Consider the following 17741-nt stretch of genomic DNA (forward strand, 5'->3'; position numbering starts at 1 on the left):
CAGTTAACCTAATTCAGTGGTTACCAACCTTTTTTTGCCTGAGATCCCCTTTCCCACCGGAAAATGTTGTGAGGCCCCCCTCCACATTTATTGATATTGTTGCTCACATAAGTTTGTCAGTAGATATGACAAAAATAAGGTTGTTTTCAAACAAACTGCATGTTTATTTCTATCTCTAGAAATCTTTATGCACAAATAATTGCCTAATGTAAAATAAAAAAGCAAAACATCAGTAGGCTGTATTGGGTACAACTTGCAGAGTTGGGCATGAGTTGTCTGCAAATCTCTTAGTAATTTGGAAAGCCTCATGCATTTGTTTGCAAGAACTTTGGCGTAGATAATGCATTGTGGCTGGGTCAGAGACTCTTTGCTTCGAGAAAATGGAATAAAACCATAGTTCAGGTAACTATGTTGGTATTTCCTGAATTTCGTGTTTCCAGTATTGCTAGCACTGCGACCCAAAATGTTTGGAGCTTTCTCACCTGGGTCCACTATGCTTGGGTCATTAGTATTAGCTGCTGAAGGTGAATCAGTGAGACTACAAATACAAATTTGTCCAATATTTGGTCAGCCAGGGGATAAAATGAACTAAGGCAACATGATCGTTCTCCTAATTGTCCACTGCGAAAAAGTTTTTCAAATATGACGCGACCACCCACAGAGCTTGCTGAGGCCCCCTTGTGGGCCGCGACCCCCCTGTTGGGAACTGCTGACCTAATTAACCTAGTTAAGCCTTTAAATGTCACTTTAAGCTGTATTGAAGTGTCTTGAAAATATATATTAAAATATTATTTACTGTTATTATGGTAAAGACAAAATAAATTATTAGAAATAAGTTATTAGAAATTAACTATTAAAAGTATTAGAAATGTGTTGAAAAAAATCTGCTCTCCGTTAAACAGAAATTGGGGAAAAAATAAACAGGGGGGCTAATAATTCAGGGATTTAATAATTCTGACTTCAACTGTAGGAAAGAGAGACGAAAGCAGAAAATAAAAAAAGCATTTAACAAATAAAAGCAATAAAATCGTGATCAAGGAGTATTAAAAGCGAGAGAAAATAGAAAACAGACTCAAACACAGAAATGGAGGGGGAAAGTCTAATGTGAAATGGTAGAGTGTTTCAGACTTTAGGACCAGCAACAGCAAAAGCTTGATTACCTTGTTTTTTAAGACATTTTCTGAGCACGGATGGTAAATTGAGATCATAAGATCTCAATGATCGAGAGGGGGTATACGGACAAAGCAAGTCTGTAAGGTACTGAGGAGCAAGATTATGGATGGCTTTGTAAACAAGTAATCAAATTTCAAAATCAATTCTCTATTTAATTAGTAACAGTTAAGTGCAGCTAAAATTGGAGTTACCGACTCACACTTGCGGGTGTCAGCGAGTAATCAAGCAGCCGCATTTTTTTTTACCAGCTGCAGATGAGAGAGAAGACTGAGAAATATCAAAATAGAGAGACTTACATTAATCCAGACGAGTTGTTATGAAGGCATGAATCACCGTTTGAAAATTTCTCTGGGATAAAAATGGTTTGACTTTAGCCAGAGGTGGTAAAAGCAGGATTTTACCACAGTATCTGTTGGTCAAATTTGAAGTTTTCCCTGAGATTTCTTGCACACTGGGTAATATGTGGGGCCAAAGATCTCACATTGACATTTAACAGAGAATTTTATTTGTGCCCAAATAAAATTACTTCAGTTTTATTTTTGTTTAAATAATAAAATTTTAAAACCTGTAACCATTGACTTCCATTCTTGGAAGAATTTGAGGTCAACATTTTCCAAATATCCTCTTTATCTTTACCAGAAGAAAGATACTCATTGAGTTTTTAAGTACAGAGTGAACAAATGATGACAGAATTGTCATTTTGGGGTGACCCATCCCTTCAAAACGCATATGCAACAAAGCAAGTGAGAAACTCAAGCCTTTGTCACTCACCCCAACAGGAACCAGATGAACTCGTCTAACCAAGACTTCAAGGATTACCTCTGGTGGTGATCTTCAAAACATGCATGGTATGTAGGCCTAACACATTTATCAATAATAGCAACCATGAGCAGAGACTCTTGATGACTCTTGCTTATCCATAATTGACCTAAAACAGAAGGTCTGCTGAGCTCATAATTTCATCAGACAAATGAAAAACATGCTTGATTGTGAATTCGAGATTCTTGTCCACATCAGTCATACAGTTGATAATGTTTTGTAATGCACAGATCATCTGATCTTACTCCCAGTAACCGGTGGAGCTGCAATACTTGAAGGCAACTCATCGTACTTGTCAAACGAGAAGCTTTACAATACAAAAACACCCGTCAAATGTGACACAACTCATGTTCACTGAGAAGTTTAACATGCGGAAAATATGAGCTGATTATATTGCTATAAATATAGGCTAACAGGGCACATTGTAACAAATGCAGATAGATAAGATAAGACAAGACAAATATATTCAATTGAAATAGTTTCAGCAATATTATATTAGCATTTTCCGAAACGTCCAAAAGCAACAACAAAAAAAGATCAGATAGATGCACTGTAAAGAATGCTGGGTTCCACACAATCCATTGTGTAGGATCAACATGGAAGAATTAAGTTAACTTATTAGTATTTACACATTTAAGTAAATTGAACACAAAAACAATTGAGTTAAACTAAAGAATTGTGTTCAGCTCGTTTTAATTAAGTTTGAACAAACAGCAAGCAATTGTTTGAGTTTAGATGGATGGATGGATGGATGGATGGATGGATGGATGGATGGATGGATGGATGGATGGATGGATGGATGGATGGATGGATGGATGGATGGATGGATGGATAGATAGACAGACAGACAGACAGACAGACAGACAGACAGACAGACAGATAGATAGATAGATAGATAGATAGATAGATAGATAGATAGATAGATAGATAGATAGATAGATAGATATAACGATAGATAGACAGACAGACAGACAGACAGACAGACAGACAGACAGACAGACAGACAGACAGACAGACAGACAGATAGATAGATAGATAGATAGATAGATAGATAGATAGATAGATAGATAGATAGATAGATAGATAGATAGATAGATAGATAGATAGATAGATAGATAACATACAGATGACAACAAAAGCTACTAATAAAAGTTCATGTAAGATTTTTCAGTTTACTCAAGTGATAAACATTGAAAAATTCTTCCAGGAGACGCTTTTTTTTAATTAAGATTTACTTACTGTACTCTGAATAAAAACGCTCGCTAATATGACTACAAATATAGGCTACAATCTATAAGCCTAAAATGTGAGTTATCTCCAACGGATTTAAGTCACAATTTGTTGGTTTGCGTCTATACAAGATTACTTTTACAAACAAAACCGCCCTGAGACATTTTGACTACATTGAAAATCTCCTCCCTGTAATTCATCTGCTATTGAGGTAAGTATCGTGGGCGTGGTTGCGCGCGCACACACACAAACACCTGAGTTTCACAGAATTCTCTTCACGCGCTTTTTATGATACGAGCCACTGACCAGCGCGAATTTACAGACTGGATTTATTTTGTTGATTTGTTTGGTTACAGTTTTTGCACATCCCATTTCTTATTTATCTGTTTGTTTACTGCACTTACCCGTATTATGGTGTGAGTGACGCGCAATTCACCTTAAAACACCTCGACAAAAAACGTGGTAAGTCTTAAGATTTTTGTATTTGATTTTATCTATTTGATCTATTTGTTGTATTGTACTTTTTTGTATTTTATAATAGAGAATTTGAGATATACTGCATCTCGTCTAGATTTAAATTAAATGTGTTTTTGCTACATCTAATTTTCATAATAGAAAAGGTTTACATATAAAGAAATATACATTTACTTTAAAACGTAAAATGTTGTTTTATATGCTAACATTGTAGTGTAGCATACAGTTAGAGGCAAGATTTTTCAGATATTTTCCAAGTGTTGTTTTTCAACATAATACACATGTATCAGTATAATAATAACTAATTTATTATAATGACAGTACATAATAATTATCAGCTTATATTGCAATTTAAATGCTTATCTGAGTAAAAGTAGGTTAACTAGGCAAGTTTTGTTAATTAGGCAAATCTGGACAACAGTGGTTTGTTCTGTAGTTAGTTAATAGAAAAAATAATTTCAGTAGGGGGAGGGGGTTATTATAATAATACATTTTCAAAATCATTTTATTAAATCCACAGTAAATGAAATAAGACTTTCACCAAGAAAAAAGAATAAAGAATTAAATGTTAGGAAATGTTGTAAATAAATGCCCTTGCTCTGCTGAAAAGCACACTGGAAATATTTGAAAATTTCACATTTCACAGACCTTTCACAGAAGGACTATTAATTTTGTCTTTAACTTTATCACAGCTCTAAATTTAGCTTAAAATTGTATATTTTATACCATATATATATATATATATATATATATATATATATATATATATATATATATATATATATATATATAATGCCACTTTATTAGATACATCTTACTTTTACTGGTTTGGATCCACTTTTGCCTTCAGAACTGTCTCATCCTTTGTTGCAAAGATTCAACAAGGTAACTGGTCAACTGGAAAATTCCTCAGAGATTTTAGTCCATATTGACATTATTTTTCGGCTGCACATCTATGATGTGAATCTCCTGTTCCACCACATCACAAAGGTCTCCATTGGATAAAGATCTAATGACTGTAGAGGCCATTTGAGAACAGTGAACTCATTGTCATGTACAGGAAACCAGTCTGAGATGATTCATGCTTTATGACATGCTGCATTATCCTGCTGAAAGTAGCCATCAGAAGATGGGTAAACTGTGGTCATAAAGGGATGGACATGGTCAGAAACAATACTCAGGTAGGCTGTGGCGTTGACATGCTGCTCAATTGGTACTAATGGGCCCAAAGTGTGCCAAAAATTATCCCCCACACCATTACACCACCACTTCCAGCCTGAACAGTTGATACAAAGCAGTATGCATACTTGCTTTCATGTTGTTGACGCCAAATTCTGACTCTACCATCTGAATGTCACAGAAGTTTTTTTCCGATCAGCAGCAGATCATCTTGACCATGTCTACATGCCTAAATGCATTGAGTTGCTGCCATGCGATTGGCTAATTAGAAATTTGCATTACCAAGCAGTAGAGCAGGTACCTAATAAAGTGGCCGGTGAGTGGCTTTTTAGATACTTATATGTATCTTTGAGGTACCAGTATCCGACCCTTTTGATACAAATATGTACCATCTGAAAAGATATCACCCCAGTGACATCTCTTACCTTTATATCTGGGTGTAAAAACTTGTAAGACTTGTAAATATAATCATTAAAAGACACTGAAAATGTGTTACTGTCTCAAGTGCCATATCAGTTAATCATGTGATTACAGTACTGACAACATAGGCTAACTTTGCGATTTTGGTGGACCTCGGTCAGAGTAGTGTGCAATATTAATATTTACATGTATGAAAATGAGGCTGTAAATAGATGTACAGCATGTGCAATACTGTTGTTTGACAATATATCAGTTGTTTATCTGAGAAAAAAAAATGAAAAAAATATCTCTAAAACAATTGAATGCGGTGTATCTATGGTCTTTAAACATGTCTTGTTTTAGAGTTTTAACTAATGTAAAGACTTTACAGTTTCTATTTTTATAAAAATATATAATATATATTCAATTATTTATATTTTATACTTTTTTATTGCCAAACATTACATACATTAACAGAGAAATGAGTTAATGTAACATGTAATACTGTAATAATGCATAAAGTAAATGTCTACAAATGTAATATCAAATTAAATAGACTGTAACATCCATAAAAAGATTGTCATGATGCATTCAATTCTTAATATTTGAAAGTTTAAAAGAAGGAATAAGAATTAAAATCAGCAAAAAAACAAAACAGGGAAAGGATAAAGTAAATTTAAGCCAATCTTGGTAACCAATGAATAGTTTTGTATTCAATATAAGACAATTATTATGTATTAAATAGATCAAATCTTGAGATTTTCATGCTAGAAAAAAACATCTTTAAGGACAAAATGATGGATCACATTTGTAAATTTGAAAGCAGAAGAATTTAAAGTTTCACCCAAAACTGAAATCTGTCATCATTTACTCTCGCTTCACATGTTTGAGTTTCTTACTTTGGTTTAACACAAAAGAAGATATTCTGAAAATGTTGGAAACCTGTAACCCTTGACTTACAAGGTATTGTTTTTCCTATGGAAGTCAATGGTAACCTCTCCATAAACAAAGAGGTTATTGTTGCATACATTTTTATAACATTTATTGGCGTTCTTTTACTCCAGGAAAATGTAAATAAGAGCAGAGTGATATGACACGATGCATAAATCAGGGATGTGATTCTGTGAAATATAGATTTCCATATTTTCCAAGTTCAATGGGGTGACCCCTACTTACCCCAATTAGCGTAATTGTAGACCTTCCTAGGCTACTGTGTATATAACATAATGATATTGTATAGTCCTATAATGTGCACTTATGACGAAGCCGCTGATAATATGCAAGATTGCTAGTTTATTTATTATGTGGAATAAAGAGTCTACCAAAATACAGGAAAAATGATATTTTATGGACACAAGAGAACTAACAAAGTTAGTGGCACCATAGCGGCGGTGTGTGGATCTGTACCGACATTAAGGTACAAAGTAGACTATAATTGCTATAAACCTAATAAACATTACTTAACCGACTATTAAACTGCTTAACATTAAAAATGATTAAACAAACAAAAAAAAAATTCAACAAATTGTATGGACAATATCAAACATTTATATAAAGAATTAATATTATTAAAAGTATTAATAAAATATTTTTTGTGTTATTATTTCTATTATATATATATAGAGAGAGATTTTTTTGTTATTATTATTTTATTGTAATTTTTTTTGAAGGGGGGAGGGTTCTAGTCTTTTTTGTCCTCGGCTGATCACATGCCTAATAAATGTGCATTAAAACTAATTTTGAACAGTTTACATGTATTTGTTCATTGACTCGTTACAAACATTCTATGCAAATTTCACCATATACATGTTAAACTAACAAAATAAATATTTAAACGGGACTTATACTTCTTTGGGGTGGCGCTGAATACATTTATTATCTGTGTATCCCGCATTTTGAGTTCTAATGAGACGCATGGCTGCCTCTCGTGAATACACATGAAGAAACACAGCAATCTCACCCCCATATTTCAGCCTGATCTCACGAGAAAACGTAATGATTTAACGTTTTGGCAGTTTAGAGTTCAGTCGTAAGAAAATGTACGATTTTAAAAAGGAGGCGTGGCACCTAACCCCACCCCTAAACCCAACTGTCATTGGGGGATACGCAAATTGTACTAAAATGTACGAATTAGATCGTACGAATTTGTACGAATTAGCCACTAAATGAAAAAGTTACGAATTACCGTGAGATTGTGTTGCATATTTTGCTGGTTGTTTAAACTACTTATTTAAATTAAGCTGAATCAACACATTTCTTGGATTTTTTTTATTGAAGGATTCAGTAGTAAATTTAGTAGGAAATAGTCAACTTAATTGTTTTATGCTCAGTCCACTTAAGTTTGTAAAAGCAATAGTTTAAAAGTAATTTAATAGCAATGATACGTTAATCAATTTTTGCTGAGACAACATGAAGGACTTGTGTGAAACCAAGCATTTTTTGATGTAACAGTTGCTAAATAAACAGATTTAACCATCCAAAATAAATAAAGTTATTCAACATGTCCGCCCGATAGCTCCACCCCTTTCACAAGTAGACAAACCTGCGGTCGTTGAGTGCGTGAAGTGTCCATCATTACACACTTCATTTTAGCGGCTGAATGAGTGCATCTTCCGGGTCATTAAAGTGCACTTATTATTTTTAGAGTTTTTAGTGTGAACGCACTACTTACACTATTTATACTACAAAATGGCGTAGAATAGTGCATAAGTATGCGATTTGGGACACAGCTCCACTTTCTGGCAGGTGTGTAGAAGGAAGTGGTAGCTTATCTCTGCAGGTCACCGGCTCTCCAGGACCAAGTTTGGGCAGCTCTGATCTAAACGGATGTGCTAGAGGTTTACCAGAACTGGTTTTACTGACAAAATGCGCATGAAAATCACCTCGATTAAACCACCCTGCGCAACTTCACAGCATCATTTTTATCCATTAATATGGCATTAAACTTGACTTAGGTCTATGAGGATTTTTTTGTTGGTGTCTGACAAATCTTCTGAAATACTAGCACCACCTGCGTTGATAGAATCAACGTCGGTGCATCAAACTTGACATGGGTCTATAGGGATTTTTGGTTGGTGTATGACAAATCTTCTGAAATACTAGCGCCACCTGTGTTGATATAACTTCAAATCTTTCTTTTCTCGTAGGCTATATGGCTTCATGTCTGTGTCGATACCGCCGGCGGATCATCTTGTTCTGTTCACCATGCATACTGCTGCTTCCAGTCTGCATCTACGTCATGATTGCCATGTCCTATGTCATGAAACACGGTGACACCGGTGGGTATGCCGGCCCTGGAACCTATGTCTCTACTGTTTCTCTTCCTTTACTGCCAGACCGCTTTATAGCCCGTGGTCTTAAACGCTCCAGAGATCTGGCCCCACATCCGGAAAAATCCTTCTGGAGAAGCGAGCTAGAAAGCGGGGCACTATGGAACATCATCCAGTACATGATGGATCGCCAGCGCAACCCCATCCTAAGTCCAAATCTAACTATAGAAACATCCAGTAATTTGGAAAGATCCAAAAGTGAGAATGGATGTTCTCCAAATTCTAACATTGACATTACGATGCCTGATTTCCTCACTCTACCTACCCAGATGAAGAACTTCGTGAGGACAATGCATTGTAGAGACTATGCCATAATCATAGACCCTTCAGATGTTTGCAATCATGGACCACTTGCAAAGAAATGGGCACCGATGTTGCTTCTAGCAATAAAGACTCAGACTGCGAATTTCGAAAACAGGGAAGCGATAAGAGAAACCTGGGGACGTTCTGGAAGGATAAAGACCCGGGATGGGCAGCTAAAAATTGTTCGCAGGGTCTTCCTTCTTGGGAAGTCCAAAAGCAGGCAGCATGAAGAAAAACTGCAATTAGAGAGTAAAAAGTATGGTGACATCCTCCAATGGGAGTTCACGGACGCCTTTTTTAACCTCACCCTGAAAGATGTGCTGTTCTGGGAGTGGTTCTCAAGGCGGTGCCCACATGCCAGATTCATCTTTAAAGGAGATGATGATGTGTTTGTGAGGACACCTGCTGTTCTGGACTATCTACAGGCTGTGGAGGCCAATGAAAGCTTATCAGATGAATCCAAAAACATGGAGAGCTTTGTCATTGGGGATGTGATACACAACGCAGCACCTATACGCACTAATAACACCAAGTATTTCATCCCGGAGAGCTTTTTTAAAGGGCTGTACCCGTCATACCCTGGTGGAGGAGGGGTGGTTTACTCTGGCTCTCTGGCCCATAGGCTTTTGGAGGTTTCACAAAGGGTTCATCTGTTCCCCATTGATGACGTCTACTTGGGCATGTGTCTTCGAAGACTGGGGGTTTACCCCGTCCACCATCCTGCATTCCTTACCTTTGACTTTCCAAAGGATGAGCCCAAAGAACCCTGTGCTAATCATACCATTCTTCTGGTGCACAAGCGTAGCCCAGCTGAGATGTTCAAACTTTGGTTTGAAACCTTGATTCCAAGTCCTGAATGCAGAAACGCAACGCTTAGGGTTAAACCTAGACCTGACTGAGTTCTTCTGAGTTCAGAAGACTTTGACTTTCTTACTTGAAGGAAGTTCTGATGTTTATTGAATACTTGAAAACTAGTGTTATGCAATGCATGGTATTTTGTATATACTTTTGATATTTTGAGTCTTGAACTATTTTTTAAAGTTCCGTTAAAACATGTAGCTGCAGATCTTTTCTTTCATGTTGTGACATGAAGAGAAACTCAGGGTTTTTGACATTTTGATTAAAAACTGATGTAAAGAATAAAAATTAAACATGGATGAATTGTTCACAACAATCGTTCATCTATAACAGGTGTGCCCAAGCTTGGTCCTGCAGGGCCGTGGTCCTGCAGAGTTTAGCTACAACTTCCCACAACACACCTGCCAGGATATTTCTACCAAGCATACATTGTAAAAATACCTGTTAATTTCTGTATTTTGTGATTCATTAATGTAGTTGTTTTACTTATTTAAGGTTGTTAATTGCATTATAGGACCTTGATCTGGACTTTGTTGACTTAAAAAATAGTGACGTTTATTGACATTTTAATAGTTTGAAATGATATATAGAGGAATAAGTCTGTGAAATAACAGAAAATGTACTGTGAGTTATTACAATGTTTTATACTGTAATCAGTGTTGCGCAAGCTACTTGAAAAATGTAGTCAGCTAAGCTATTAGATACTCTACCTAAAATACAGATTAACTACACTAAAAGCTACCCTCTGGGAAATGTAGCAAGCTAAGCTAAAAGCTACTAATCAAAGAAGCTTAGCTACATCCAAGCTATTTTTGCTTTTTAAATCTAAGCAACTTAAATCCAAGTCAATCATATCTTAGCAATCAAAAAAACTGTTTATAAAACATAACGACGTAATAATTCAGTTATTATTTGCTGTAAATAATATGCTGTACCGAACAGAAACAAACTAGTATATAAGAGCAACAACAAAAATCCAATAAAACCTAGTGTTACACATTTGAAATACTATAGTATAGTAATGTGAATTATTTAGGAATAATATTGTATATATTTACAACTCTTCATTAATGAATTACACTCTATAATGTAGTATCATTAGTAACTAACATGAACTAATAGTAATTACCATAGTAAACTTGAGGCTTTACTACAGTAAACAATATACCTCCTCTCCCTCAGTCATCTTTCACTCAAGCAAATTTCTCGTGTTAGCCTAATTGGTTGGCGAAAACAATGACCAGAGCGAGAGGTGGCAGTAACGCACCAAAAAGTTTGTTGTCGACCACCGAGAAAACAGGAAGAAAAAAGTCGTCTCTCTCGCCATCATATGGATTTCCTTTAATCAGCTAGACACCAGCCTCACAGCTCTGTGAATGTTGGTGCTGTCACTTATAAGCCGCGATCTGTAAATGTAGCTTGTGTGGACAATACTGTGCTACTTGACTTAAAAAAAATAGCTTCGCTACATTAAAAAACTAATTGATTTAGAAAGTAGCGACACTACCGCCACGCTACTGAGAAATGTAGTTAAGCTAGAAGCGTCACTACTTGTAGCGATGCTACTGCACAACACTGATTGTAAAATACAACACCAACACAGACAATGTATCACTATAAACTACTACAAATGTTAATAAAACCTTTTTTTTTTTTACTTTTCAAGGCTAAAAGTTGTTGAAGAAAGCTCAAAGTCCCATAATGCATCCCAAAAGCATAAATGAATGGGGAAAAAAAATACAAACACGAATCACAAAATACAAAAAAACAGCTAATTTAGGTAGCAAGAGCGTGATTACCTTTGTGTGTCTGATTGGGGTTGAAGCTAAAATATGCAGGACACCGGCCCCTCCAAGACCAAATTTGGGTAACAGATATCTATAACATGCATTTACAAAAGGTTAATATTTATTTGATGCTAATCGCTAAAGTGTTACTGTCAATTTAATGCACCGAAACAAGCTAAATATTTTACTTGAATAAAATGAAAGGAACAACAACAAGCATACGAAAGAGAATTTATTACAACTCCTTATTTACAATAATTATGATACATATACATAATCAAGTTTCCTTTAACTCAAACAAAACGTTTTGAACACCTTCTCAAAGCCATGCAAGAGAACTCTTGACATTTTGAAATCAGGCATAAATGGGTTTTTCCAAGTTTCTAACCTAGGTTTCTCACCACAGAAAGCTGTTCTTGGTCATGTTGTGGTATCATTTGTAGATTTATGCTCTTCCTTTATCTTCTTCCTCATCTTCATCGGTTTCTTCCTCACTCTCACTGTAAAGAACAGTGGCACGATTGGTGTTCACAAACAGATCGCTGTCATCGTCCTCAGATTCGCTGTCACCCTCCTCCTCTTCTTTTTCTTCACTTCTTTCTTTCGGTGTTCCCTCGTTTCTCTCACCGGATGTGCGATCCTCCTGGAATCCTTCTGGCCTGTGTTCGTTGTGAAAATGAAGTTTACTAAATGCACTTCAGCTTTGCTCTCTCAGACGGATCTCTTGAGCACATGATAATCAAAATAACTGTTGTGTCTATTTATGACTCAAAGATGCATCAAATATAACCGATATGCTCATTTTATTTTATAGATTATAAATATTGAACTAAATATAAACAAGGTAAAAATGTATACATTTAACACCTTGTGTTTTTTTCCTGGGAATAAAATTTCTAAAGGAGCTGTTGACATGGAATTGAACCAGATTTTGGATGGAAAATCTAAACAATACAAACATTTTTTAAAAATCTGAAAAATGAGTTACGTGTGATAATGCAATGACATGCCATATACTTTATGGTAAAGTGCTGAACTACTGAAACGTGTTTAATACTTTATATTAAAAGTTTTTTTTTGGTAATAGCAGCTTAAAAAATACGGAGAATGAATTAACATGAATTGAAATGTATATTTTGGACTGAAGCAGATAATTTTAATTAACAAAGAGGAAGGACAGAGGGTTGCTGAAGAACAATTGAGAGATTTCAGCGGCTGTCTGGGCTTTCACTGCCTTTCTACACCTCCCTTTCTTCGTGTGTTCAGTTTTCCTGTGTAATTTCATTTTATTACACACAACTGAATTAGTAAATTTATTTGATTTGTTTTGTTTGCATTTATGGATTTCTTTGGTATTTACCAACATCCAGTGAAAAATTCAAAACCAACAGCACCTTTAGAAATATGTTTTCAGAGAAAAATGGTGGGTGTTCAACACTTATTTTCACCACTAAACATTTTTTTTTTACCACTAACTTTCTCCTTTTTCTTAATACTGACCTACATCGTTTTTAATGATTATTTATTATTATGTAATATAAAAATTATACTATGAAATTATTTTAAATTCACAACAACTCAGTATTAAAATAATGCAAATGGTCTTACCAGACACCAAGTTTCCTCAGGTGCTGAATATGGTCCCTGTAAAGTATGAAGCTAATTTCTCCTTTTACCTTTCCTCCTTCTTTAATGGGATCAACAATGACAAAGTCTCCTAACAAAAAGAGAAACGTCAAATGTAAACAATTCAATTTAAAAACAGATTTAAAGGATTTTTGTGTGTGGGTTTGAGTAAAATCTTCAAATATCTTATTAATATATGGTTGACAGCTTATCTTCAAAATTTGAAACTGAATTTGTCATTCTAGAGCACATGTTTTTCAGAAAATGTAAATTAGTCAGAATAACAAATGTTTCAATGTGTTATAATTGAAAAATCAGTGTTACTCTACCAGATTTTGATCTATTGATTGCTTAAAACATAGATATTTTTATTGAAAAATGAATATGAACATGTATTCATTTTTTAAATTGTTTTTTTTTAACTGTGCTAAATTAAAACATTTTTATTTTGTGTTTGAAAGAAATGTCATATTTTGATAACATTTATGCATTCATTCATTTTGGCTTAATCCCTTTATTATTATGGGGTAGACACAACAAAATTAATCCAGCGGCCACCCAACACTTGGAAACATCCATACACACTCTTTCACACACACACACACACACTCATACACTACAGCCAATTTAGCTTATTCAGTTCACTAATAGCGCATGTCTTTGGACTGTGGGGGGAAACCAGGGCAATTTTTTAATATATAATAAATAAACTGATAAGTAAACTGAATAAATAAACTAAAAATACTCAACTAAAACCTGTAAATCCAAAGAAACTGATCTTTTATTCAGCTCAGCTATTCAGCCTATTGGTGCAAAGTAAAACAAACTCACCTCGTTTGATCCAGATGTTCTTGCGGAACTTAGTAGGCATACTGAGGAGAAAACGCTCGCCACTGCCAGTCACAGCTTCATGGAGGTTATTGCCATTACTTCCCAAGACCTGTGATGTGAAAGAGGTGTACAATTATTACATACATAGTATAATAAGAGTTCTGCAGCACCCAAAAACTACTCAAGTACCCTCATGATCTGCTGGTCTTCAGTGGGTGTGACATAATCCTCCAGTACTTCTTTGACTACGTGCTTGCGTTTGGTTGCCTTTGACATGGTGGATATATACCTCTGAAAAATCTGTCACCTGAAAAAAAACACGAGTTGAAAGTGCTTTCTGGAAAACAAATTTTGAAGACAAAACTTGTAGTTTGAAGTCTGACGTTTGAGGATATATGAGAAAATAACTTAATTTTTTGGGGGGGTTTTAAAATTAATTTAATAACTAACAGTAAAAACAATATGACTTGTTAATTTTTTATTTTTTTTGCCTTTATTTTAACAAAACAAAAAAAGAACAGAACAATGACCACAGCTTACAACCAACAAATTTCTTAACATCACAGCACATAATGAAAATCAAAATCAAAAAGAAGACATGAAAATACAGAGTAATAATAAAAATAGAAAAGTACATAAATTAACCAAAGTTTATGGTGATCTAAGGTTTTGCAAAAATCATATTCAAGGAACGGAGTCCAGAACTGATAAAAAGTTTTTCCCCTTGACCAGTGAGTAAAGTATTCCAATGACATAAGATCAAATATTACAAAATAACTTAATTATTTCAATCTTTTACTTTTCACTGAACTGTACTGTTCAAATTTCCAATGGTGAGACAGCAAAAATTAGGAAAAACAACTCTTAATAATTTACAAATTGCATGAGAGTGATTTATCTTCATTGTTTGACACTTATCTTAAGTGCTATTTATTTTATATGATTTCTTTTTCTCCATGACTTTTTGGACATTTTTGATAAATATGTGTGTCACACAAAGTACAACAAAATGTGACAATTCATTCATTCATTCATTCATTCATTTTCTTGTCGGCTTAATCCCTTTATTAATCCGGGGTCGCCACAGCGAAATGAACCGTCAACTTATCCAGCAAGTTTTTTACGCAGCGGATGCCCTTCCAGCCGTAACCCATCTCTGGGAAACATCCACACACGCACTCATACACTACGGACAATTTAGTCTACCCAATTTACCTGTTCCGCATGTCTTTGGACTGTGGGGGAAACCGGAGCACCCGGAGGAAACCCACGCGAAGGCAGGGAGAACATGCAAACTCCACACAGAAACGCCAACTGAGCCGAGGTTCGAACCAGCGACCTTCTTGCTGTGAGGCGACAGCACTACCTACTGCGCCACTGCCTAACCAAAATGTGACAATCATTCCAAAAACGTTCAATATGTAAAACATCCTGAGACACAAACTTAACAGATGCTCGTCATGTGCTTCAGTAGAATGAAGTTAAGTCTAGACGGGATACAGCTTCAGATATGCAAATCAATATGCCATCATATAGGTGACACTGTACAACAATAATTAATACTTTACAGTACATTGACTTTAAATACTCTAAATACAATATATTGGGTAATTTAATAAATATTACAAACAATTCTTATTAATTTCCAGCCACAGCTGTATCCCTTATAGCAACAACCCATCATTATGGGGTCTTTCAACTAATTCAAATGTTTCTATGGAATTGCCTGATTTAAAATGAGCATATGGTGTCACAAAACTATATGTGCAGTGACAAAATGCATCAAGTTCTTTGTTTTTAAACATATATGGATTAAAATAATATATATTTCCATTTACTAAAATGGCCACAGGCAACATGGTGGCTCAGTGGTTAGCACTAGCACCCTCGAGGAAGTAGGTCGCTGCTTCGAGTCCCGGCTAGACCAATTGGCATTTCTGTGTGGAGTTTGTATGTTCTCCCCATGTTGGCATGGGTTTCCTCCGGGTGCTCCGGTTTCCCCCACAGTCCAAAGACATGCGGTATAGATTGAATTGAATAAACTAAATTGGCCGCAATGTATGAGTGTGTGTGTGTGTGTGTGTGTGTGTGTGTGTGTGAGAGAGAGAGAGAGAGAGAGAGAGAGAGTATGGCTGTTTCCCAATACTGGGTTGCAGCTGAAAGGGTATCCTCTGTGTAAAACATGCTGGATAAGTTGGCAGTTCATTCCGCTGTGGCGACCCATAATGAATAAAGGGACTAAGCCAAAGGAAAATTAATGAATAAAATGGCCACTTGTAAAATTGAGGTATTTATGATTTTACAATTCTTTTATTCATTTCTAAGAGTTTATAAGTTAATTCATTGAACTATGCTTGTAACGGTCACACCATAGGACAGTTTTTGAGATTTGGTTTAAAATGTAACAACAAAAACTGGTTTATCCAGGGTTTCTGTAGGTTTCACAGAGTTAAATTTAAGACTTTTTAAGACCATTATGAATGAGATTTTAGATTCATAAAGTGCTAAGGGCTAAGGAATTTTTCAAATGGCACAGATGGAAAAGACTTTTATTTGACCTATTAAAAGAATTATTATAATTCAATACATTTAATAATAAATTAATAATAAAAAAATTAAATAGTTTTGATTTCTTAGCTAAATATTATAAATATTGTGTAAAAACAAGCAAGCTCTATTTGATGTATTCATACACTTTTTTTCTCTCCAACTTTTAACCAAATGTCACTGTAAGGAAAATAATTAAACCATTATCATAAATAGAGGTAAAATGACCTTTTTAATTAAAAAAAATGGTTTTATTGAGATGAATTGTTGGTGAGTGTATGGATTTTGGCCAGATTGAGTAGCAACACGTGAATAAAGGAAAATTAAGACCTGTTTAAAAACTATTTAAGACCTACAAAACAGTATTTTAGTAAATGTAAACTTTTTATGGCCTAAAGTTAAAAGTTTGATTTCGAGATTTAAGATATTTTAAGATTTTTAAGACCCCGCAGAAACCCTGTTTATCACAATTTACTACGTTTACAATGATAATTATTGTCTGTGACAACCCATATTTACCTTAGATTTAGTGTGAAAAATAGAATGTAGACTGCCAGGAATACACACATTTTTACTATATGACAGCAAATTATCACCTCAGGGCAGTGAAATGTGTATCAACAACAAACAAACCACTTCTTGTCAGTCACTAAGTTGAAACGCTAATATCAAGTAAACATTTAAGACCAAATATATACATTATAACAACGAATGCGACAGGATTATATATTCGAAAATCAAGTAACTTGTCTTGACACTATTATGTAATAACATTGTTCATAACATTAACGCATGCTGTAGGAACATGTGGCCTTCGTGTTGTGTGGGTCTGTGGATAAATAAAATAAAAGCCTTCGATTTCTATCGATTTATTTTTACTGTAAAATATACGATTTTCAATAGTCACTTACCTAGAAAATGTATAGTTAACTCTGGATGTACTCTGTGTTTATTTACTAATGGCATCGAGATTTATTGCGAGCGCCTACTCGAGTGTTCTTCACTACAGCGTGAAGCTAAAAGAGACAGAAGCAACCGAATCTGAAACAACATAATAAAAGCCACGCCAACAGTTTGGAGTACGAGAGACTGGTTAGTAGCGGGGTACAAAGTCACGATCTATTCATAATTATTTATAATAGTGATAATAAAAATAATGATAATAATAATAATAATAATAATAATA

The 17741-nt window shown here is 34.9% G+C and overlaps 2 protein-coding genes across 2 annotated transcripts; one reads left to right on the top strand and one right to left on the bottom strand.

The window, feature by feature from the left end:
• The first annotated feature begins 3499 nt into the window (after window positions 1-3499).
• Window positions 3500-11764, top strand: si:dkey-160o24.3. Its single transcript, XM_682219.8, has 2 exons — window positions 3500-3684; window positions 8421-11764. Exon 2 carries the CDS (start codon window positions 8426-8428, stop codon window positions 9803-9805), a length of 1380 nt encoding a protein of 459 aa, XP_687311.2. The 5' UTR covers window positions 3500-3684; window positions 8421-8425; the 3' UTR covers window positions 9806-11764.
• A 6-nt stretch (window positions 11765-11770) lies between these two features.
• Window positions 11771-17509, bottom strand: eif1ad (eukaryotic translation initiation factor 1A domain containing). Its single transcript, NM_200468.1, is given in 5 exon segments — window positions 11771-12210; window positions 13160-13268; window positions 14009-14117; window positions 14198-14315; window positions 17467-17509. Coding segments are annotated over 4 exon segments (519 nt in total). The 5' UTR covers window positions 14285-14315; window positions 17467-17509; the 3' UTR covers window positions 11771-11996.
• Between the last annotated feature and the right edge of the window lie 232 nt (window positions 17510-17741).

The sequence above is a fragment of the Danio rerio genome, chromosome 14, assembly GCF_049306965.1.
Source record: "Danio rerio strain Tuebingen ecotype United States chromosome 14, GRCz12tu, whole genome shotgun sequence".
In the NCBI taxonomy this organism is placed as follows: Eukaryota; Metazoa; Chordata; class Actinopteri; order Cypriniformes; family Danionidae; genus Danio; species Danio rerio.

Coding starts and splice junctions, on each gene's coding strand:
- si:dkey-160o24.3 (XM_682219.8), top strand. CDS start 8,426: ATGGCTTCATGTCTGTGTCGATACCGCCGGCGGATCATCTTGTTCTGT.